The sequence below is a fragment of the Eschscholzia californica genome, unplaced genomic scaffold (genome assembly GCF_041429995.1).
Source record: "Eschscholzia californica isolate CP2 unplaced genomic scaffold, dmEscCali1.0.p SCAF_3, whole genome shotgun sequence".
Taxonomy (NCBI): domain Eukaryota; kingdom Viridiplantae; phylum Streptophyta; class Magnoliopsida; order Ranunculales; family Papaveraceae; genus Eschscholzia; species Eschscholzia californica.
In genome coordinates this window covers 60,444,766-60,466,760 of record NW_028238420.1, presented here as the reverse complement: position 1 = coordinate 60,466,760, position 21,995 = coordinate 60,444,766, and the positions used below count along the sequence as shown (strand labels likewise).

The 21,995-nt window shown below is 36.1% G+C and overlaps 5 protein-coding genes across 7 annotated transcripts; 3 read left to right on the top strand and 2 right to left on the bottom strand.

Annotated features, from left to right (window-relative positions):
* The first annotated feature begins 903 nt into the window (after nucleotides 1-903).
* Nucleotides 904-3,631, top strand: LOC147552711 (DUF2358 family protein (DUF2358)). Its single transcript, XM_086666508.1, has 2 exons — nucleotides 904-1,475; nucleotides 2,913-3,631. Exons 1-2 carry the CDS (start codon nucleotides 1,123-1,125, stop codon nucleotides 3,397-3,399), a joined length of 840 nt encoding a protein of 279 aa, XP_086522634.1. The 5' UTR covers nucleotides 904-1,122; the 3' UTR covers nucleotides 3,400-3,631.
* A 1,267-nt stretch (nucleotides 3,632-4,898) lies between these two features.
* ABIL1 (ABI-1-like 1) lies at nucleotides 4,899-8,494 on the top strand. The gene is made up of 9 exons (XM_086666501.1): nucleotides 4,899-5,238; nucleotides 6,078-6,160; nucleotides 6,404-6,554; nucleotides 6,639-6,738; nucleotides 6,826-6,918; nucleotides 7,011-7,095; nucleotides 7,184-7,236; nucleotides 7,364-7,470; nucleotides 7,924-8,494. The coding sequence occupies exons 1-9, from the start codon at nucleotides 5,149-5,151 to the stop codon at nucleotides 8,077-8,079; spliced, it is 918 nt and encodes a 305-aa protein (XP_086522627.1). The 5' UTR covers nucleotides 4,899-5,148; the 3' UTR covers nucleotides 8,080-8,494.
* A 64-nt stretch (nucleotides 8,495-8,558) lies between these two features.
* On the top strand, nucleotides 8,559-12,698 carry LOC147552709 (UDP-D-xylose:L-fucose alpha-1,3-D-xylosyltransferase MGP4-like). The gene is made up of 4 exons (XM_086666500.1): nucleotides 8,559-9,880; nucleotides 11,103-11,264; nucleotides 11,788-12,003; nucleotides 12,187-12,698. Exons 1-4 carry the CDS (start codon nucleotides 9,398-9,400, stop codon nucleotides 12,394-12,396), a joined length of 1,071 nt encoding a protein of 356 aa, XP_086522626.1. The 5' UTR covers nucleotides 8,559-9,397; the 3' UTR covers nucleotides 12,397-12,698.
* Nucleotides 12,699-13,136: 438 nt separating this feature from the next.
* On the bottom strand, nucleotides 13,137-14,392 carry LOC147552708 (COMPLEX 1 LYR-like protein). 3 transcript variants are annotated; one of them, XM_086666505.1, is made up of 2 exons: nucleotides 14,305-14,392; nucleotides 13,137-13,602 (listed from the first exon to the last, which is right to left on the bottom strand). In XM_086666505.1, exon 2 carries the CDS (start codon nucleotides 13,598-13,600, stop codon nucleotides 13,328-13,330), a length of 273 nt encoding a protein of 90 aa, XP_086522631.1. In that variant the 5' UTR covers nucleotides 13,601-13,602; nucleotides 14,305-14,392; the 3' UTR covers nucleotides 13,137-13,327. The 3 variants fall into 3 exon arrangements, with proteins under 3 accessions (XP_086522631.1, XP_086522630.1, XP_086522632.1); XM_086666504.1 differs by lacking the exon at nucleotides 14,305-14,392 and adding an exon at nucleotides 14,033-14,187; XM_086666506.1 differs by lacking the exon at nucleotides 14,305-14,392 and adding an exon at nucleotides 14,029-14,141.
* A 1,717-nt stretch (nucleotides 14,393-16,109) lies between these two features.
* On the bottom strand, nucleotides 16,110-20,723 carry LOC147552707 (calcium-dependent protein kinase 1-like). The gene is made up of 8 exons (XM_086666499.1): nucleotides 19,839-20,723; nucleotides 18,750-18,893; nucleotides 18,375-18,527; nucleotides 18,179-18,294; nucleotides 17,927-18,094; nucleotides 16,706-16,833; nucleotides 16,510-16,609; nucleotides 16,110-16,417 (listed from the first exon to the last, which is right to left on the bottom strand). The coding sequence occupies exons 1-8, from the start codon at nucleotides 20,554-20,556 to the stop codon at nucleotides 16,334-16,336; spliced, it is 1,611 nt and encodes a 536-aa protein (XP_086522625.1). The 5' UTR covers nucleotides 20,557-20,723; the 3' UTR covers nucleotides 16,110-16,333.
* Nucleotides 20,724-21,995: the final 1,272 nt, after the last annotated feature.

The window sequence follows — 21,995 nt, the reverse complement described above, 5'->3', positions numbered from 1 at the left end:
TTTTATGATTTATCTTCATTCATATTTATCTCCCAAGTGATTTGTTGTTAAAATTTGACAAATCTCATACTTGAGCTTCATTACCTCATTAATAGGCCTTGACTTAGCTTTTTTATTGGCTTTTCAATTGATAGGTTTCAGTCAAAATCCTATCAATTGAAAAAGTGTTCCTATATCATAGAACAAATACGAAATTGTTGTAGGAATTTTGTGGGATATAGGCAAACTTAATTTGCAAGTTACATGTCAAATGAGAATCATGCATTTGATTGAGTTTTTTTTAACAGAATAAGACACCATGAAAGCTAATGGAAAACGATTATGTTGAGATTTTACCTCATTGATATCATCAAGTCTAAGTTGTCTAACTATAACTATAGAGGAAATGTCTTTCGAGTATGGTTTTCAACACATTTCTCCCCATCATTAACGTTTGGAGCTAATGGGTGTATTAGGGATTTTCACATTTGATTTTTTCCCCGTTGTAATGTTGTAAATGAACAAAAAGTTTTATTATATGTCTAATGGTTGTAGTTTCAGTAGAGTGATGGGTAGATAGTTTATTCTTATTCTTTAAAACAAATTTATAATGATTTTTATATCAAATATTATAGTTGTACGTTTTAATAAGAGGTGGCCGATAGTCAGTCAAATCGATAAACTGAATTTAGTCGAATCAAACAGAATAACTTTTTTGTCGAACGAACAATATTCGACTCGGTTCGGTTGAAAAAATGATCTTGATCCGGCTTCAGTTTGGGTTTTGAAAATGGTCAAAAACGAACCGGTCGAGCTATATGTATAATTTATGTTTATACATGTATTTTATATATAATACTACTATAAATTGATAATCATTATTTAATAAAACCTTAAATAGTGATTATGTAGAATCACATATTCACATCAAAAATCAAGATATCCCCAAAACTTATCCAAACCGATTTTCCTCTTAAAAATCACATACGATGACTTGGACTTAAATATCCCACAAAATTCTACTTTTTCTCCTCTCTCTCTAATTTCCCGCAACAAAAATGAAATCTGCGAATCTTCTTCTTAAATATCTCTAACTAACAACTTCTTTTCCCGGTCGTAAATCTCACCAAAATCTGATTTCCGATGGCTTATCTTCTTCTCTCGTTGCCGGGAACTGCCATTAGTTCCGTTGGCTTACGTCGTGAAGTACCGAAGAAATGTTCAAGGAGAAGTTCCGGTGATCAAGGAAAGGTAGATTTCAAGGTTATTAGATGTTTGAGTACTAAATATTGTGATGTTAGGGTTTCGGATTTCGGAAATGATGCGAAGTTTTCTCGACAATTTTCTGCTCCTTTGAAAGAGAGTTCATCGTCGAAACAGAACAAAGACGATGAAGAGAGACAAAATTATTTTGTCAATACTGGTTATGCGATTAGGTCACTGAGGGAGGAGTTTCCACAGATTTTCTACAAGGAGCTCAACTTTGATATCTACAGGTTAGGGTTTGTTTGAATCCATAACTGAATATTACTTGATTTAAACTCACCATTTTCAATAATTTTAGGGTTGATTTAGTTTCGATTTTTTCATAATTGAATGTGTTAAATACTTGATATATGGTTTACTGATAGTGTTTGATTTGTTAGTTACTTAATTGAATTATTGTACTTTTTCATAATTGAATGTGTTAAATTGAAAATTCAATTCAATTATAAATGTGTCAAAAGCTTAGATCAGTATAACTGGCACAAACAAGACACAGTTTGGTTCTTTGAAATCTTGCTTGAAGAGGTATTGTGTGTCATCTTTAATAAAAGTAGCTACTAGGGTTTCGACGTTCTCTCAACCGAGACGAGCAATGGTGAAAAATAGGATAACTTTGTGCAGACTCTGTTTGCAGAACAAAAAATTTATTTTCTTATGAAAAGATAACTGCAGGAATTAGTAACTTGAACCAACTCTTCTAAAATACTTCATTGACATTTGATGGTTGGTTTTTTATAAAGTATTAGGGACGGGTAATCTAATAATTACAATCTCAGAGCATAAATGGTATGTTGAAGTAAATTGTCGAGGTTGTATCACACTAAGGGTATCTATTGTGGGCAATCTAACAGTCAAATTGGTGCGTCTTAGATTTGGTATAGTCGATTCATCGTTTAATAATTCGACACATATAATTTAACATTCTCTTGCAACACTTCTTGTTTCCCTGCATTCTCATATGCCATTTTTTAATTAACATAGATTATTAGACACTGTCTTTTCTATTATTTCTTCTGTTAGGCGTTAGCTTAATGACGTTGGTTTTTTCTTTTGTGCTCATTTATAATCCATATATTCTGTTTATACGCACATCCTTTAAAGTTTGTTTGTAAACCTTTCACTAGATACTGTTGTATTGTTGGGATGGTTACCTTCATCTCTGACTATGAGAAGTCATTTGACATTTGCACACCTCTTCTAAGGGGGTTCGGCCAGATTCCTCTCCTTTTGTTGTAACGTTTGTGACTTTCATCTTACATGTGGTGCCTTTGGTGAACCATGTGCAGTTTGTATGACTCACGAGGCACGAGGCACGAGGCACGAGCCAGCGTTCTCAGGAGTCACTCAACCAAGCATAATATATATATGTAGTGTGTATGCGCTTGCGTTGAAGAAATAGAGTAAGAAACGAACAAAAGAAACAGCATGGCTCAAGCCGAGTTCGCCAACCTCAGCTCAGGCTAAGCTAAGACTATACAGTGTCGACCTACCCAAGTCCCGAGTTACTTGTGAACCCGACTAGATTATTAGATAGTAACTTTTCTCTTGATTCATGCCACGAGCCATGATAGGCTGTAGCAGTTGCACCACAGTCCCCACACTATATTCTTCTCTCACTAACTTTGTCAGGTTGAATGATACTAACCTTTTCCGTATTACTTGTTTAGAGATGACATTGTCTTCAAAGATCCTCTCAACACCTTTGTTGGCATCGAGAATTACAAATCAATCTTCTGGGCATTACGTTTCTATGGGAAGATATTCTTCAAAGCTTTACGGATCGACATTATCAGTGTCTCACAGCCCATAAAGAAGGTCATAATGGTCAGGTGGACAGTTCATGGAATTCCTCGTATCCCATGGGAAACCCACAGCCGCTTCGACGGAACTTCAGAATACAAGCTTGACAAAAACGGAAAGATTATTGAACACCGCGTTGACAACATTGCTCTAAACTCACCTCCAAAATTTCGAGTACTATCTGTGGAGGATTTAATCCAGTCTCTTGGTTGTCAAACTGCTAGACCAACTTACTTCGAAATGTTATCATCATCAATCATGAAATCAATGCCACTCATTCGGAGATTCACTTGGGTCAGGTACTATCTAGCTTTTCAACTAGCTCTTGCTCTGAGATCTGCAAATAAAGCTTGAATCAGAATTATGGGTGTTGGGCAAACTATACAAATTTTGATATTAAGCTTTAGTTTTTCTATTTCGCATCGTCATTGCCGTCTGTGCACATGATCATCTGATCCAGTTTGGAAAATTTGACCTATATTACTACCTAGAGAACTGTCTCAACTTGATGAGAGTGAACCACATTGATGAATCTTTTTGTATATTTTGTACAGTTTGATCTGAAATGGGTATACGTTTTGGGCAATCGTTCTTCCTTACATTAAGTACAGTAAATAGGATGAAATTGGGTGTGTTTTTTTACTCTCTTCCTTTTCCTATAATAACACAGTTGGTTTGAATCTTACTCTTTGAAGTGGAGGACCATATTCTCTGCCACCTGACAGTGGCTTAAATACTTGTGATGTTAAAGTTGGAAGAATTTGTGTTTATGGAGATGGTAAATTTGTGATCATCTTCAAATTATAAAAAAAGAGTGATGCTATCAGTATCGACTGCTTACCCAAGGGTGGGTCTTGTCTCTATTTATCATGTGAATTAGGAGGTCCGACCCTCAATGGGAGCTACAACTCAAGCAGAAAAAGCTAAACAATCTTTTTTCTTTGTTGAACAAAAGCTAAACAATCTGGATTGAAATATTTTAAAATGGCTATTTGTTGTTTGGAAATGTGAGCGTGCCTCCAACTATTAACCTGTAAGGTTGAAGATTAAATTTCTTACCATTCCAACCAAGGGTGGTTGTGCCTCCAACTATTAACCTGTAAGGTTGAAGATTAAATTTCTTACCATTCCAACCAAGGGTGGTTGGCCTGTGTTTGACATAGGCAAAACTTTTTTTTTTTTTTTTTTGGATAATGTCTAAAAGAAAAGTGTCGTCTTTGTCAAGTTTTCTGGACAATAAAACTTCTTCTCATCCTATCTTCGAGTACCATCTCCGACCACCGCTACCATCCCTCTCTCGTCGTCTGCTTTTTTTCCACCATTATGACAACCATCACCACCTCAATTTATCTTTTCTCTCTCTCCCTTTTTCTCTCTCGTCCTCCCTTTCTCCTACTCTTTTTCTCTATCTCTGGCGGTCAGAAAATAATAAAAAAGATTTGAAAAAAGAAATGAAAGGTCATCGGCAATAGCAGATTGTCGCCTTGTCGATGACCATTATCGGAATGAAGAAAGAATGGGAATGGGTTGAGGAAAACAAGAAGAAAATAAGAAAGAGTAGAAAATAAAAATCTTCTATTTTTATATGTCTTTAGTGCAAAATTCTAAACTTGTTCTTTTACTTATGTGACATTGTTACTTTTGTAAAGTATGAATCTGAACTTAAGTGACAGTAAAAGAAGAAATTTAGTAGTAAAAATCTCTATTAAAACTCAGACAAATAAAATCAACATAGATTATTTTTAAATTTGTATTGGAGATGGTCGGACCAGTGAAAGTCACCTACTTTATAAGACTACTAGGATACTATTCTTTCTGTTCAAATACTACTACTACTAGTCTACTCTACTAGTACTATAGTGAGAGAGAGAGTATAATAATAAGAAATGATAGAAATGAAGAAAAACGAGCTGGAAATTGCTTGAATGTCACTCTCCGCATATGCCCACATTTACTTTCCCACCTTCTTCTCAACCCAAAACTCATTATTAATCTCTCTCTCTACCTTTCTTTAATATTTTAAATCTAGGGTTCTACTACTCATTCCATTCCATCAAACCATTTCTCAAAAATTCCATCTTTAATTCTTCCCTGATTACCAAAATGCACAAATTACATTTATTAGATGATTCTCCCAGAACTTTTGATGAAGTTTCCATGGAAACCAGCAAAAGCTTCATCAATGCTTTGCATGTAACTCTCTCTCTCTCTCTCTCTCTCTCTCTATCTACTCATTTGAGATCTAAACTTTCTTCCTTTGTTAATCATCTCTGTTTCATGTATTATTTGATATTTATTGTCACAAATACTCTACTTTTGATTTAGTAACTGTTAGATTAAATAGTTAAAATTTTGTGGGTTTGTCTTGCTTTGATTCATGATCACTATTAAAATCATTGATGTTTTATTTTCCTCTATGAAATATTCTTTGATTAGTAATCTTTTCTTTAGGATTCTTTGTTATGATTTTATTGTTTATGGTATATAATAAATTTTTGTTTTTTCTGAAATTGGGAATCAGATTCATTGACTCAGATATAGGTTTACTTCTAGAATACAAAGTAAAGTCTCTAATTGACTACGTGTTTAAAACTTAATTAGTTTGATCGTTTCCCCTCCTAGTTGATTCGGAACTTTATATGAGTATTTAGCTTAAAGTTAATCTGAATTTCAGCTGTGATCATATAATGAGTTTAGTTACTTGTTAATTTTCTTCTCGTTTTCGGGGGTTTCGGGTTGCCGGTTGGGCGGGGAATGAGCACGGGGGCTCACCGGGATTTTGTGGGCAAGTTGGTTTGACATAGATGGTAAGTGTCTTGGGATCCCTCGATTACGGGCGTGACTTGCCCTATAACTTAAGCTCGACAGTGCCAAGAGAGAACGACACCTTTCACGATCGATCAAGTGGTTTCAATATGCTTATTCTTCTTATAGTTAAAATTGTCTATTAACAACTCTCTACTCTGTTTGAATCTACGTATATTATTCTCTCAAGTTCTCGTTTTTTTCCTCCTGTCACTTGATTATTTCAGGAACTAAAGAGTCTGAGACCTCAACTGTATTCTGCAGCTGAATATTGTGAAAAATCTTATCTGAACAGTGAGCAGAAACAAATGTAAATACTTCTCCAAATACTCTATTTACGTGTTTTTATTACCCAATTCTTATCACTTTCTGGAATATTAGTTCCGAACTTGGACTAGGCAATGAAAAAGATGAGTTGTTTGCATTTCGGGTTTGGCCCCATACTAGATATTAAGCATCTTAGGAGTTCACATCAATGAAGTGACTGGTGTTTGTTGAAGTTGTGTATTTTTTATCCTCGTCCTCTCTCAATGAAATTTACGATTTTTCTCAGGGTACTGGACAACCTGAAAGACTATGCAGTACGAGCGCTTGTCAATGCAGTAGATCACCTTGGTACTGTTGCTTACAAACTCACTGACATCTTTGAGCAACAATCATTAGATGTTTCATCCATGGAGCTAAAAGTTTCATGTCTTAATCGAGTAACTTTTCTCGACTCTTGTGTTGAACTGTCATTCTAGTTTAGTATATATAAAATACTGAAATTCTTATTATGTGAATTTCAGGACCTTCTTACTTGCCAAACTTACACAAACAAAGAAGGCCTTAGACAACAGCAGTTGTTGACAGTCATTCCACGACACCATAAGCATTACGTCTTACCAAGTAAGACTCAAATTTATTAGTTTCAGAAAAATTGACAACTTAAATAGGATTTTTTATTGATAACATTAAGTTGATTCTCTGAGCTAGATTCTGTAAGCAAAAAAGTGCACTTTAGCCCACAAATACAGACGGATGCTCGACAAAAACTTCTTCAAGCAAAGCCACGTATTTATCCTGCTGGTTTGTCGATTCTCCCTTCTCCGGCACTAGTTTTTTCAGGCTTATTGTTTTTTTCTTCAAATGAATAATTAGCATGTTAATTCATAATTTAGGTACCCCAGCGTCAAAAACTCTTTCCTGGCATTTAGCATCAGAAACTAAGTCTTCCTTCAATGGGACCAAACATCAGTCAATACCGTAAGTTTACACACTCCCGTTTTAGTTTTTGCATCAATGGCATGATGGTTTTCTGTTTGTCTCTGGGATCTAAGAGATTTGTATGCAGGATTGAGGACTCAAAACCCTCTAAAGCAACTTTTGGAGTTTTTCAGCTGCTAGGTATTTCCTATCACTTGGGTGCTTCGTTTTCTGCTTACTTTGTTCTGATTAACATTGAAATTGCAATCTTATTTTTAGTATATAACAAGAAATAGAATTTTGTTCCACTACTTTTTAATACTTCTAGATAGCGAAGAGGCTGTTTCTTCGAAATCGTCTTCCAATCAAAACCTGTCAACTACTGGGGGACCTACTTCAAATGTAGACGTGCATTCATATGGTGTCACTCGAAAGGTAATAGCAACTCTAACTCAAGAAACAAGTAACGAGTCCCAAATTGTCTTCTTCTATGTGCACGTCAAGTAGGGGCAGGATTGCTCTTGATCGGATAAGGGTCCATCATGGATCCTTACCGATCCGGGCTGAGTAACTTGACTGAGTATATATATAAAATTACGTACATGGTCCACAAACAAGAGCCTAATAGTTCGGGGCTACGGCATGTGACTGGCTCATACTAAGTACCAACCTTGATCCCCATGCCACGAGTTAATCATAGCCTCATAGGTCTTGCCATATTCGCTCTGGGTTTTGTTTCAAATCATATTATAAAACCTTATTGTATACTCATGTTAATGCCTTCTAACAATTATAGCTACTCAGCAATACCAAACAACACCTTGATTGTAATGAGATTTAGTATTTTGTAAACCCAGCAAGTTTGAGTTCCTGTCCTTCTTTATGCAGGATTATTCGGGCGTTCCTAAAGCAATGACGGGATATAGATCCTTTGATAATCCAGGTCGAAAGATAATTCGGGCCCCTGTTCGTAACAGAAGCTTGTTATCTGCATTCCTTGCCAAACAAAAAACAGCAATTAAACCCAGTTGTATTTCAGGATAATCCTTCTTCATTTAGAAGGAATTTAGTCCAATTTCCTTCATCCAAATCGAAGATAATCAGATAATCGTATTAGCAGCAGCGCGTTAGATGGCGACAGGATAATGAGGTTGGACGTTTAACTAGCCGCAGCTTGAATTTTACAGGGTTCCTCCCCAACTCTACGAATTAGTTAAAAGAAAAAATTTGAAGGAAATAATCAGTAAATATTGTATGATGAGCAGCAGCAGCAAAATAGTTCCAAAACCCTAATGGTTGATCAAGCAAGGAGGACAGGGGGCCACCTATTGAGTAGAAGACCAATTGTCAGTGTACAACATAATGTTCTTCTCTCTCAGTTTCTTGATTTTATCATCTGTTTCAGATATTAGCACTTAATATATTGTTCTTCTATAATGTGGGATTCCATTCAAATCCACCCAATTGTTAACTATTTTTGGGGTTAGTTTTGTGATTATCTTTGAGGTTTCTATATAGATTAGTAAGGTGTGATTGATAGTGTAAAAACAGGTGTACCTGGAGTAAGGGTGGGAAGAGAGTGAGCCGCCCTGGAACCTGATCGAGTCCTAGTCTGTCGTGCTAGTGGATCCTCGAGACCCAAGTTGGGTATACTCGGACATGTCTGGCCACGAAATGAGTCCCTAGCCCTACTTTGCAATTAGATCTACTTAGTGCCATGGGTATCGGTTAGCCGTGCATATTTTTTAGCAAACGTTGATGGTATGCCTGACCAGTCTCCCAGCTGAATCCCGGCCGGGCCTGTCTTCCTGCTGAATCCTGGTCGGGCCAGTCTCCCTGTAGGTATTTGGGATTTGGAGTGATTGATTAATTGATAGATGTGTGATTCTGAATTGAATCAATTTATAGACCAGTATATGATCTAGAGACAGGAAAGCCTTTTAGTCGTAGGCCCAAATCGTTCAATAGAAAATTGACGCATCTGAGCTCTCAGCTTCCCGCGACCGAGATCTGCCCCCGACCGACATCTCTCTCTCTCTCTCTCTCTAGATTCCTGAAAGTTTCTCACTCGAAAAATCCTAATATTTCATTTCAGATCCGACGCCTAATCAAAACATTAGAAATTTCAGTTACTTCGAATACAGTTTCTTCAACTACACTGAAAATCATCCTCACTTTCTATCAATCATTCACACTCTTCAATAACCCTAGCTAGCTAATCAGATTTGCTTCCCCAAGTTATAGTCACTAAACAAATCTTGTTCAAATTTGGTCATCAAAATCAATTCACTTTTACTCCATTACTTCATCTGAAGAATCTTAAATCTCTTTCTTTCGGTTATATCCCTCAGACAGAAAAAAAATGTTGTCTTCTCTTCATCAAAGACAACAACAACAACTTCTATCAAACCCTAATTACCCAAATTCACCACGTTCTTCAAGTAATCAACAAAGATCGATCTCTCTTTTCAGTCCAACTGGTATTATACTTCTTTTATCAGTAATGGTAGTTGTTGGTGTGTTTTTGCCGTGGATGGGCATGCCAGGATTCTTCTCTGGAAGTAAAAATTCAATCTTGAAATGGAAAGATTATACATTACCTGAAGCAGTTTCATTTGTGGGAAAAAATAATGGTACTATTATTGTTTGTGCTGTTAGTCAACCTTATTTGCCATTTTTGAATAATTGGTTGATTAGTATTTCAAGACAAAAACATCAGGATAAAGTTCTTGTTATTGCTGAAGATTATGCAACTCTTTATAAGGTTAATGACAAATGGCCTGGTCATGCTGTTCTTATTCCTCCTGCTCCTGATGCTCAGACTGCTCATAAATTTGGTTCTGAGGTAATCTTTCTTTCTTTCTTTTATCATCATGTATGTATGTTTGTTTTCTTATATGATGTTGTTAGAAATGAAAAATTTTAGATCTTTGTGTCGAATTATATGAATTGAAGCATTTGTTGTTTGAGATATGAAACTTGAAATTTTATATGTATTTGAACTAGTGGGTGTTAAATTTGTGCTCGTCGAATTCAAAACCAAATGGCAATGAGTGGAGAGGACCTAGACATGATATTCGTGGTTATTAGATCACCCTCTTCTCATGTGGGTCTATTCTCGCACGCTCTCTCACGTGTTGTTTAAGCCTAACACATGTCTTTTTTCTTTTCGGGTGAGATCGAGCACGTGTGGTGTTTAAACTTATCAAGAGTGGACTAGATCACCCTATTTAAGTTTGTTGTCATCCAACTCAAAACCAATTGGCAATGAGTGGAGAGGACCTGAACATGATATTCTTGGTTGCTAGATCACCCTTTTCCATGTGGCACGCTCCGTCACGTGTTCTTTTGAGCCTATAGTTAACTAGTTTCGTCTTGATACATTCTTATTTAAACTTAGAACTTATAAAAAGGTGAATTAATCCCATGTATCTAGCTCATGCTAGCATTTGTAACACACTTTTAAGAGTTTAACATCAATACTATTTGTTCCCCTTGCTTTTTGAATTGTTGATGTTTTGAAAATAATGGTGTGTAATTTCCTTTTGAGATTTTGAGAAATATACTTCTATTAAGCTAGGGATGGACTATAGATGTATTTTTTGGTGTTGTGAAACTTTCAGTGCCTTACATAATGGGTCTGAAATCTAAATACGTTTCATTTTGTATGATACTATTCTGAAACTCGTATATAAGTAGCATCCGTGAGAATTTTATGTCTGAGCCTGTGTATCATAATTGAATAATGGGTTTTTGGTAGTCACTAGGACATGAAAATGTGTAGATTGCACTGGAGAAGTGATGGACCTGATTACTCATATCGCTCTAATCAAATGTTATTGCAACCATAATGAAAGAATTTGGGGTAGCCGTTTTTGGATGGTCACTGATGTTAGCTTTTGCCTTAGCACTTCATATTGGTTATGGCTTGTTGTTCGTAATAGAAAGAAATCACATTTTGTTTCTTTGTATAAATTGAACAGGTGTTGAACTCGTCATTTTCCTATTTGGAGTTTAGCTAATTTAGAATTTTGGTGCCTTCCTCTCAATTTTTCTCATTTGGACAGGGTTTCTTTAATTTTACTTCACGGAGGCCTCGCCACCTTTTGCACATTTTGGAGCTTGGTTACAACGTTATGTACAACGATGTCGATATGGTGTGGTTAGCAGATCCGTTTACATATCTCAAAGGGCATCATGATGTTTACTTCACCGATGACATGACTGCAGTATGAACAAAAACTTACCATTTTGAAGTTCATTATATTTTCATTATAGTTCCAATTATCAATAAACAATTACTACTAGGGTATCATAACTTCTAATTAGTTACATATTTCCATTGCCTTCTAACTTTTGATTTGTTCTCAGAAAGTATTAGGAAAAAGTTTTAAAATCTATTACTCTTATAGTTTGAACTTGCGAAGTAAAATATCATTGTCTCGACTTCTAGTTGATATATTATAATTAGTGGAGGACTGGAGGTCATATGATTCATATAGATTACGTTAAGTTTTAGTTGCAGGGGTAGACCCCAAAATTTGGTATGCCTTACCTAAAAGATCCTCGAATTCGAAATTTAACCCATTATGACAGTGATTACCCTTTCCTTTTGTCGTTTAACTCCTTTACATATTTTTGGAACTTATAATTATGTTACAAGATAATATAAGCTTCTAACGCATTTGTATTGTTGGTCGATGCTTTAGTTCTTCTGCATCCACTCATATGTTATTCTTTTGGGATGAATAGATAAAACCATTGGAGCATTCTCATGCTCTCCCAGCTCCGGGGAAGAAGGGGCGTACTTATATTTGCAGCTGCATGATTTATCTACGACCAACGCCTGGAGCAAAACTAGTTATGAAGAAATGGATTGAAGAACTTCAAGTTCAACCATGGTCAAAAAAGGCAAAAGCAAATGATCAACCTGGTTTTAATTGGGCTTTAAATAAAACTGCTGGAGAGGTACTTACTCTTTCCGTCATTCTCTTCACAGACTAATAAGCATAGAAAGTTGTTTCTTGAACCCATGATCCTATAACTAGGTTTTCCGTTTATGAAAAATCGATAACCCAATATAGAAAAACATTTTAGTTTTTGTTTTAAGTTTGGTTGCTTAGAAACTTCGTTTATTTCTTTTTGTTGCAGGTGGATCTATATCTATTACCACAAGCAGCATTTCCATCAGGAGGGTTGTATTTCAAGAACCAGACATGGGTCGAAGAAACGAAAGGATTGCATGTCATAATTCACAATAATTACATCCTCGGCTTCGAGAAGAAAATAAAGCGTTTCCGTGACTTTGGGCTCTGGCTAGTGGATGATCATGCCAACGAATCTCCACTTGGTAAATTATAAAACAGAGACCACGAGAACCTTCTCACAACTTTCAAAAGCCAAGCAATTTTGTTACAGTATTGGATTTCAATCAAATTCGGACAATCCTATATCATCGCGGAAAAAATGGGAAAGGATGATAAGTTTTTAGGTATTGATCAGATTGTATGTCCTCATTTTTTTCTGACAAATCAGTTCGATTAATGGAAACTGTAAAATGTATGGGAATTTGAATCCTTTCTGAAGTTAGTTCGTTTGTAATTCAATTAGTGGAATGATATCTACCACTTTATATTTGCCCTAATTAAAGATCATTTGTTCTATCTTTTTGGAGCGTCTGGTTGTTTGGTTCTGAGCTGGTTGTTTGGCTCCGAACAGCTATTCCATTATATCACTGTCTTCTTTGTGCTCTAGTGACTCAAATGTAAATCTAGAACAAAATCACAGTATTGAAAATCCTCCGAGATTTGAGTTTTATAAGAAAATGTTCTGCTGGTTCATTTGAAGTTGCTGCCGTTTTCTTCTCGTGCATAACGGAAGAGGTAAGAACAAGACAAGCTCCAATGCTATGCCTTGTGTGGTCGTGGTGTGCTTGCGACAAAGAACAGTAGGTTGCCCACCACTACTCCCAAGTGGTTTTGGGTCCTATCTCACCACAAAATCTAGAGTGAGAGCTAAGGCTTTCGTTCACACTTATAAAACGACCACTGCCTTCTCCCGCAACCAGTGTGGGGCGAACCCCAACAATTAGATCACTGAAATTTCGAAAGCCAAAATCAATCTGGCTCCAATTGATAGTTGATTTTTGTTTATCAAACTCAATTATGGAACAAAACATATAAATGAAGTTATTGAACATTCAGGAAAAAAAAATAGCACCAAACTTGTGTATTTATAAACTGAGATGAGATGCCAGATAACTGTAACTGTAAAACTACAAGGACTGGTTCACTCATTGGATATATTTGGGGATTTCACCTTTCCTTAAGAGGGAAAGAGAGTATTCACCAGCATCAATAAGATCCTCAATGTTGTGAAGAGATTCCTCTTCGGCACCAAGCATGAAGATGGAACGAACCTCTGCTTTCTTCGCTAATCTTGCTGCTAAATTCAGAGGTAGTTTCGGGGAGTTGAGACTTCGGAGCAATTGGCGATATAACGAAAGAACTCTTCCTCTGTTTCTCGCCATGTCTTCTGCCGTTGCCCATATCAAACCCTTCGTCATTCCTATAATCAACAACGAAATAATTCTTATTACTGCAACTATAAATCACTAATGTTATACTATCTAATAAGCCTAGAACTACATAGCAGTAACAAAAGTACAAAACCCTAAACCCTTTTTGAAACAAAAACTTATAATCCAAAACCAGCAGATTGAACAAGTATAAAAATTCTAATTAAGTTTTTTATTATTTATATAGAGTTCTAGCAGTGACAAAACCCTAATCCTTAACAAAACCAGAAAAAACATAGTCTAAAAGCATCAGACTTGCACAAATATGGAAGCTCCAACTCTGATTTGTGTAGAATTCTAGAAATAACAAAACCCTAAACTCTAAATTTCTAACCCCAGACAATTAGATTGCACAAGTAGTGGAAACTCTAGTAATTGACTGCATATGGAGACCTAATTCTGATTATTGCTCTTACCCACCAAATAAATAAGAAAGATTTGCCTTTCCCATAACCTCAATCTTACAGAATGAAATCAGAAAATTAGATTAGAATTAGCCTTCCTCAATCATCTAAATTATTAAGATCAACATAGACATTTCAATTTACATCTAAAACCCTAAAACCACAAGAAAGTTGAAGAAATCTTCGGAATTTAGAGCTGAAGTCTGAAGACTTCCTTCCATTTCCAACGATCAAATAAATTAAAAGTACCCTAATTTGAAGAAGAGAAAGATAAGTTCAGAATCATACCGAATTAGGGCAGAGAATTTTTTTTTAAAGAAAATTAGGGCAGAGAATTCACAACGATCAAATCGATGATGGCTGCTGGAACAGTGCGAGAGAGAGAGAGAGAAGGATGGAAGTTCTATAGGCACACACACTACCTGAGTTGCTAACCCCAGCCCTGATGAAAGTTTTTTTTAGACGGCCCTGATGAAAGTTGAATTTAACAAATATGAATCCAATCCGAGACCATAAGCAATGTCTCATTCTATCCTGTCCAAGAGCCTAAGCTAGCTCTCTAACTTACTATTCCGACTGGATAGTCCAAGAGTATACTTGCTCTCCCGGACTGGACAGTCCGATGGAATGGCACTCACTAAGGTAGACAGACAGGAGAAAAACTGATACTTCGCATACCCTCAACCCCAAACGCTAGGCCACGGGCCAAGTACAGACAGGCAAACAAACTGATAAGGGAAATTTGGTCAAATCTACCTAAAAAAATTGAGTTTTGATTAAAAATGATTTATCAACTTTTTATAGGCATCAGCTCACTATGGCATTTGTGTAAATAATCTAATATAGGGAAAAGACGAAACTGGTCTTGTTGCAAACCAGTTTGTAAAGCTTTGCAAGACAAATCAAATTGCAAAGTAGTGCAAACCAAATTGCGAAGTATTTGCATTTGGTTTGCAAAGTCATTGCAAGGCAAACCAGATTGCAAAGCAATGCAAACGGGATTGCAAAGCAGTGCAAACCAGTATGCAAAGCTCTGTAAACCAGATTGCAAAGCAGTGCAAACTAGTTTGCAAAGCTTCGCAAGCTAAGATTCTAAGGGCAATTTCGACATTAGAAATGGAAGTGCTTTTAGAATTGTCCTTCAAGCCTATTTCCAACCCCAATGACCCTCAACCCCAACCCCAATGACCCTCAACCCCAACCCTAGGCCACATGCTAAGGTAGACAGACAGGAAAACAAACTTACACTTTGCCCGACCCTCAACCCAAAGCTAGGCTACTTTGCCCAACCCTCAACCCAACGCTAGGCTACTTTGCCCGACCATCAACCCAACGCTAGGCTACGGGTTAAGGTAGACAGACAGGATGTAGAGAAAGATTTTATCTATCCTTTCAGTCTATGGATTGTGCCCGTGCCTCAGCCTGTTAGGGCTGAGTTTTTTTTTGTGAGTAATACTATAAAATCCTTAAGGGTTTTTTGAGCTTAACCCCTCAAAACTAATTAGTAATTGAATTTACCCCCTTCAATAATTAGTAATTGAGCTTACCCCCTTGAATTGTGTATTTTTAGCAAAACTACTAAGGACATGTTTGGCATGAGATGATAAAATCACAAATTACAACCAAAGTCAGTCTTTACTAATCTTATTACCGACCAAATCAAACAATAAAAGTAAGGTGGAACAACTACGAGGAGTCATATTGAATGATAATTGTTCTTGGTAGTCACATTTATTTTATGTACGCCAAACACAACCTTTGTGTTTTTGTCAAAAATAGTAAATCTAAGGGGGTAAACTCAATTACTCATTATTGAGGGGGGTAAACTCAATTACCAATTAGTGATGAGGGGGTAAGTTCAAAAAACCCAATCCTTAATGGACAAAAATATGGAAAATAAAAGAGACCAATTTTACCTGCAATTCAAGAAGACTCAACCTTCAGATTTTAACTGGTTCAACAAATAACAAGCACAAACAAGATAGTGAATACCAAAAGTTTAGCAATCACCCATTATCGTAGAGAATGATGCGTACACATGAAACAAATTCAAGCTCAAATAAGAATTTAACCTAAAATATCACAACCACACCTTTAACTATATAGCTTCTCTTATCTTATTTTTTTTACTATGTTCATGATTCTAAATTTGATTCATTCCACAGCTTAATTTACATTATCTAAGATACACGCTCAAATAGAAAGCGCTAATTCGAAAGATATAGCACTCAAAGAATATGACCTGTAATCATAACATTTTCATTGTTGATCTGCGAGACGATTACAGCGTAGTGAGATACATCAACTGTACGATAATTCATTTGCGTCTCCTGTTCGTGGTCAAGTCAGGGTTTCCTTTTCTCATCATAGCTACAAATTCTTCGTAGTTAATCTTTCCGTCCTGCAATTATCGATCAAGGAACGACGAGTGATAAAGTTAATAAGATTTGGGCATTTAAAATATTGGAACAGGAACTTAGAGATGAAACGTACTTGATCTGTGTCAACTTCTTGAATGATCTCTTTTATAGTTTTCTGATCACCCATATTATACTTCGTAAGTGCTTGTTCAAGTTCATCCATTGTTATGTACCTAAAAGTGACATAGTTAAGTAAATAGCAATAAAATCTCTGGTATTTTGAGTGATCAATAAACTGATTTTGGTGGAGGAAACGAATGGTTGGTTACCCGCTTTTGTCCTTGTCAAAATACTCAAAGGCAGTGAAGAGATGCTCTTGTTTCTCCATTCTATTCATGTGCATTGTGGCCGTAATGAACTCTATGTAATCAATGGTTCCATTTCCATCACTATCCGCCTGTAAAATAAGTACTATTTATTCACTTCAAGAGAAAAACGATAGAAGTAGTTGAAACTCCAAAGTAGTTTAAGACAAAATTGATAGTGCATAAAAGTTACGAATATCAGGGGAATGTTTAGTAAGGGTCAAATTAGCTGTATTGACCGTACTGTACCTTATATGCATACAAATCTAACAGTCATAAACGAATTGCTCATATATCGAGTTATCAAGTAAGGAACTAATGATCAATGCTTCAAACAATGTGCGGCCTGCTACATAAATGATGCCTACTTATAGAAAATACCACGTTGTTTCTGCCAATAATAGCAGGGACTGGAATTTAAAAAGACAAAAATTTACTATCAATGTCTAAACATGAATTTGCCGAAGATCGCTCGCCTTCGCATTACGGGTATAAGCCATCTTTCCAACATTTTATAACATCTCAATTAGCTAGCTATGTTGGCATGATGTTCTAGCATCTTTGTTTAGGTTGTTCAACAGTCTCCACATTTGACAACAAAAGATGCTATCTAGTGAGTTTGATGTACCTTGATTTTCATTTCCATTTCTGTTACAAGAATCGCAGTAAGTTTTTTTTCTTTCTGTTTTCCCCATACAAAAGTTTATACAGAGCTAATACATCTCTCCAGCATGATCTTATAATCTTCTCAGAGATATTTTGCATTATGGCTAAAGAAATGTACCAGGCAATGGGTCGGTGCCATTTCTAATTGTTTTAGTTTAGGTAATGGAACCGGAGCTAAGTCAACTGACCTATTTGGTCACTAAAAGGCTGTTAGATTTCAAAAGTAACCAACTGCTGTGCAACAAGTGACCTTAACTTTTTAAATTTCAGATAACCCTAAGACGTATAAACATTTTGTTGATCAACTAAGTGTCCTTTCTGGAGTAAAAAGTACAGGCCAGAAAGCTTCCTAACCTCTTCGGCTATTTCTCTATGGAAAATAAAAAGGAATAACAAGATATCATGGACCTCAGTCCTATCATCTCCACGAAATGCAAAACACATAAAATGATAAAAGCAAGAAAAATGAGCAGACACATAAAAAGGAAGTCACTCTTGGAATAAATTAAGAAATCATACCGCGTCCATGAGCTGTCTAACTTCAGATTCAGATAGCTTAGTCCCTAGTTTCGGAAGACCTGCTTTCAGTTCTTCAAATGTGATTGTTCCACTGTTATCTGTGTCCATGGATTTGAACATCTCTTTTAGCCCCATGATTTCTTCTTCAGAGAGGTTTTCGGCAATGACCTGTTATGCGTAAATAAAGAACCCCGGATAAGGTTATGAGAGCGATCTTATGAAAACTCAAAGACAACAGTGAATCACTCTCACCTTAAGAGCTACTTTCTTGAGTTTGTTCATAGCCCTGAATTGCTTCATTCTAGTTAAGACAGCATTATCAATTGGTTTGTCAGATGCTTCTCCGTCCTCTCTGACCCATGGATGATCTGCAAGTTTTTACAGTATTGAATTTACAATTCCATATTAAATTCATAAAGATAACATAAGCCTCAAGCTGAAGTCTTACTTAGAACTTCAGCAGATGAAAGTCGTTCCCTGGGATCAGCTCTTAGCATCTTCTTTACAAGTTCCTTGGCACTACTAGAAATGGAAGGCCAAGGATCAGATGAGAAATCGAGGTGCCCCCGTAAAACAGCATCAAAGATGTCCCGTTCATTCTCTGCATGAAAAAGAGAAGTGAGAAGAACAAAAGATCCGAACTTTTTGCTTGTTAGTATTAGATCAAATCACTGTATGAATAAAAGTAATTCCTAGTGTGTTATTTTTTGGAAAGTAAATTCACCATATCAAATAAGAACTGAAGCTGCAAACTACATCGCAATATTCTTTCTCGACATCACGAATTCTAACTCTACCTTCGAAATATGAACAGAGTGCATACCTCCCCAAAAAGGTGGAACCCCACTGAGAAGAATGTAGAGTATCACTCCAGCACTCCAAATATCAGCCTCAATCCCATAATTCAGTCTCAGTACTTCAGGAGCAACATAGTAAGCACTTCCTACAAGGTCTTTAAATACTTCTCCTGCACCCATTGAACCTCAAAGATTAAAATTGCCACTGACAACACTAGAGTTTAAGTCTTCTTTCTTTAATAAAAATTTCGCAAACTAAAGTAAATACCATAATTTTCTCTTCTTTGATAACTAAAATCTCGTATAATCTGTCATCACCAACTTGTTGGGTGTCCTCGGTTGTTTTGGTTAAATCAGTTTCCTTTTCTATATCAGGGAAACGTCATTAAGAAGATCCCAATAGATCAAGATTCCGTTGAGCAAAATTCATTAAAAATTATGCAATTAACATTACCCAAACTAGACACTAAGGCCGTGTTTTACGCGCGGAGATGAAATGTGATTACTAGGATTTGCATACATTATGGTGTTTGGTACGTTGGAATGCACCAATTTTCACATTCCAAGCGGAATAGAATTCCCCTCTCTGTTGGAATCGTCAATCAAATAATTCACGAAGAAAATTAACCTCTACCATTCGTATTCCTGACCAAACTAAACAATAAAGTATCACGATTACCATGAACCGCATTAGGGGATCACTAGATCATAGTTTTGTGCGGTTTAATCCTAACCAAACGAAATACAACCAGAATGAGTGGACAGGACCTAGACATTATATTCTTGGTTTCTAGGTACCTCTTCTCCCATGTCGGACTATTCTCACAAGGGTATAGCTATTTTCTGTAATCACATTCCTTTTTTATGCTGCCAAACATGACCTATAGGCCTAAAGCGAAAAACTAACACTTATTAGTAGTGCAAACTTCACTATTAGGAAAAAAAAATGAAGAAACTTAAGTACAGAAATCCTAATCATCTAACTAGATTTGACTACTAAGAGCTAAATCAAATTCAGATCTCATCTGTTTATAGCAAATCGATAACTCAATGAAATCAAATATTAGTATTTCAAATAACAAGTAAACAATAGAAAGATCAAATATTTCAATTACCTGGTTTGAAGAAAACAGATAAACCAAAATCAGTAGTTTTTAGTGGCGAATCTTCATCAGTATTCAAGAGAAGAAAGTTTTCAGGTTTAAGATCTCGATGCATAACTCCCATAGAATGACAATAATGAACAACATGAACCATTTGTCTACACATATTAGAAGCAGCTCGTTCTGAATAATGTCCTTTAGCTAAAATCCGATCAAAAAGTTCACCACCAGCACAAAGTTCCATAACTAGGTTAACAGAAGAACGATCTTCATAAACACATTTCAATTCAACAATATTTATATGTCCAGTTAAATGATGCATAATTTGAACTTCTCTTCTAACATCTTCAATATCTTCTTTAGTAATCAATTTCCGCGTTGATATTGATTTACAAGCAAATTGTTCTTTAGTTTGTTTATGAGTAACTAAGTAAGTTATACCAAATTGACCTCGACCTAATTCACGACCAAAAGTGTAAGTTGATCGGACATCTTCCATCGGATGACCGAGGATTCTTCCATTACCGGCGAGAGGTCTGAGTAGGATTGGTCGTTGTTGATGTTGGGTTGTTGTTGTTGGTTGTTTGGGAGAAATCGGGGAATGATTAGAAGGGAGGACGTTAAGATTGGGATTGGGATTGGATGAAGAAGAAGAAGATGAGTGTATTGCGCCACCTACTCCGATTTGGAGTTGATCTTCGTTGATTGGTAAGCCATTGCAGTTACCCATTTTTGTTTGTTTGTTTGTTTGTTTTGGGGGGCAAAGAGGAGTGGAAGAGAGAGAAAGCTAGAAGAAGACTGAGGGAGAGTGATCATTGACTCCTTTGTCTGAAAGGATTTACTCTATCGTATTTCATTTTGACTTAAGGTCTGAATTATTTTGAGTGACTCGTTCACAAAGATTAAACTACTTGACCGACTAAATAGAACCGACCACATCACTTTTGTGGCTACATAACATTTCACATCCAGAAATATGAGGGACGTGCTTGTGTATTGAACTTGAACTTGTTGCTTAATTCATAAAGTAATAGCTAGATTTTGGCCTTTGGTATAGGAAGAGCAATTTTTAGCAAAGGCGATGCATTAGACAGGGAGAGCATTCATTTTAGAATAGGGAGGGATAAACACTATTTTCTAAAATATCTCGACCTTAAACTTTGGTCCCTCCCCTCAAGCTATTTTCGACCAAAAGATAGAGAATATAGAAAAATAATGTTCGACTAAAAACTTGTTTGTCGATCAAAGGGAGAGAAGAGAGATAAACACCCTTAGAGCATCTCCAATGCAACACCAATCTTAGAAACTCTGAGTGTCACATATGTTTTTTAGAGTTTTTTCTAAAAACTCTCTCCAATGCAACGCTCCATTTGGATCTCTAAGGTGACGTGTCGAGGGTGGAATAGAGATATCTCAAGAAGACACTCTATTTCTAGAGTGTCTTCTTGAGATATCTCTAATTGTCCAACTCATCAATATTAGATTTTCAACCAATAGAAATTGAGCGTTCTATATTTTCTAAATAACTAATTATTTATGTACAAAAATAACTATGATGCATAAGTAACTAAGATAAGTTTAGAGTTTTGCATTGGAACCACAAAAAAATTGGAGATCTCTACTTTTGCCACATAGGAGTGAGAATCTCAATTGAAACTTGACACATAAGATGAATAGAGATTTTTTAGAGTTTTATATTGGAGATGCTCTTAAAATCTGTTCAACCAAAAGAGATTAAAAAACCCTAAATCTGTTCATTTCGATCAAAGAGGGAGAAATAAAGATGGAAACCTAACCCTAGTTGACTAACACAACACTCATCTCTATAGATGGGTTTGTAATTCTTGTTATTACTTGATTTCTCCATGATTTTTAGGTTTTAACACTAATTAAAGTAACTTTTGAAGATTCATAAAAGAAATTTCGCTTAGCATAAATAAAAAATCATGAATGAAAAAGTGAAAATTTTCATCCAGAGCGGATGAAAAACATAACAATTTCAGCCGGCTCGGTCGAAATTTGTTGTTTTTTTTTCAGCGGACCCGGCCGAAATTTGTTGTCTTTTTCAGCCATCCCGGTTGAAATTTGTTGTCTTTTTCAGCCATCCCGATTGAAATTTGTTGTCTTTTTCGGTCGATCCAACCGAAAATCCTTTACGAAACAAACACG

What these genes read in the sequence shown, in the direction of transcription:
- LOC147552711 (XM_086666508.1), top strand. Translation starts at nt 1,123, where the DNA reads ATGGCTTATCTTCTTCTCTCGTTGCCGGGAACTGCCATTAGTTCCGTT. An exon ending in CTCAACTTTGATATCTACAG is followed by an intron (nt 1,476 to 2,912) that starts GTTAGGGTTTGT and finishes TTACTTGTTTAG; the next exon opens with AGATGACATTGTCTTCAAAG.
- ABIL1 (XM_086666501.1), top strand. Translation starts at nt 5,149, where the DNA reads ATGCACAAATTACATTTATTAGATGATTCTCCCAGAACTTTTGATGAA. An exon ending in TGGAGTTTTTCAGCTGCTAG is followed by an intron (nt 7,237 to 7,363) that starts GTATTTCCTATC and finishes TAATACTTCTAG; the next exon opens with ATAGCGAAGAGGCTGTTTCT. An exon ending in CATATGGTGTCACTCGAAAG is followed by an intron (nt 7,471 to 7,923) that starts GTAATAGCAACT and finishes TTCTTTATGCAG; the next exon opens with GATTATTCGGGCGTTCCTAA.
- LOC147552709 (XM_086666500.1), top strand. Translation starts at nt 9,398, where the DNA reads ATGTTGTCTTCTCTTCATCAAAGACAACAACAACAACTTCTATCAAAC. An exon ending in CTCATAAATTTGGTTCTGAG is followed by an intron (nt 9,881 to 11,102) that starts GTAATCTTTCTT and finishes TCATTTGGACAG; the next exon opens with GGTTTCTTTAATTTTACTTC. An exon ending in TAAATAAAACTGCTGGAGAG is followed by an intron (nt 12,004 to 12,186) that starts GTACTTACTCTT and finishes TTTTTGTTGCAG; the next exon opens with GTGGATCTATATCTATTACC.
- LOC147552708 (XM_086666504.1), bottom strand. Translation starts at nt 14,063, where the DNA reads ATGGGAAAGGCAAATCTTTCTTATTTATTTG. An exon ending in AAATCTTTCTTATTTATTTG is followed by an intron (nt 13,603 to 14,032) that starts GTGGGTAAGAGC and finishes TGTTGATTATAG; the next exon opens with GAATGACGAAGGGTTTGATA.
- LOC147552707 (XM_086666499.1), bottom strand. Translation starts at nt 20,556, where the DNA reads ATGGGTAACTGCAATGGCTTACCAATCAACGAAGATCAACTCCAAATC. An exon ending in TTTGACAAGGACAAAAGCGG is followed by an intron (nt 16,610 to 16,705) that starts GTAACCAACCAT and finishes TGTCACTTTTAG; the next exon opens with GTACATAACAATGGATGAAC. An exon ending in AAGAAGTTGACACAGATCAA is followed by an intron (nt 16,418 to 16,509) that starts GTACGTTTCATC and finishes CGATAATTGCAG; the next exon opens with GACGGAAAGATTAACTACGA.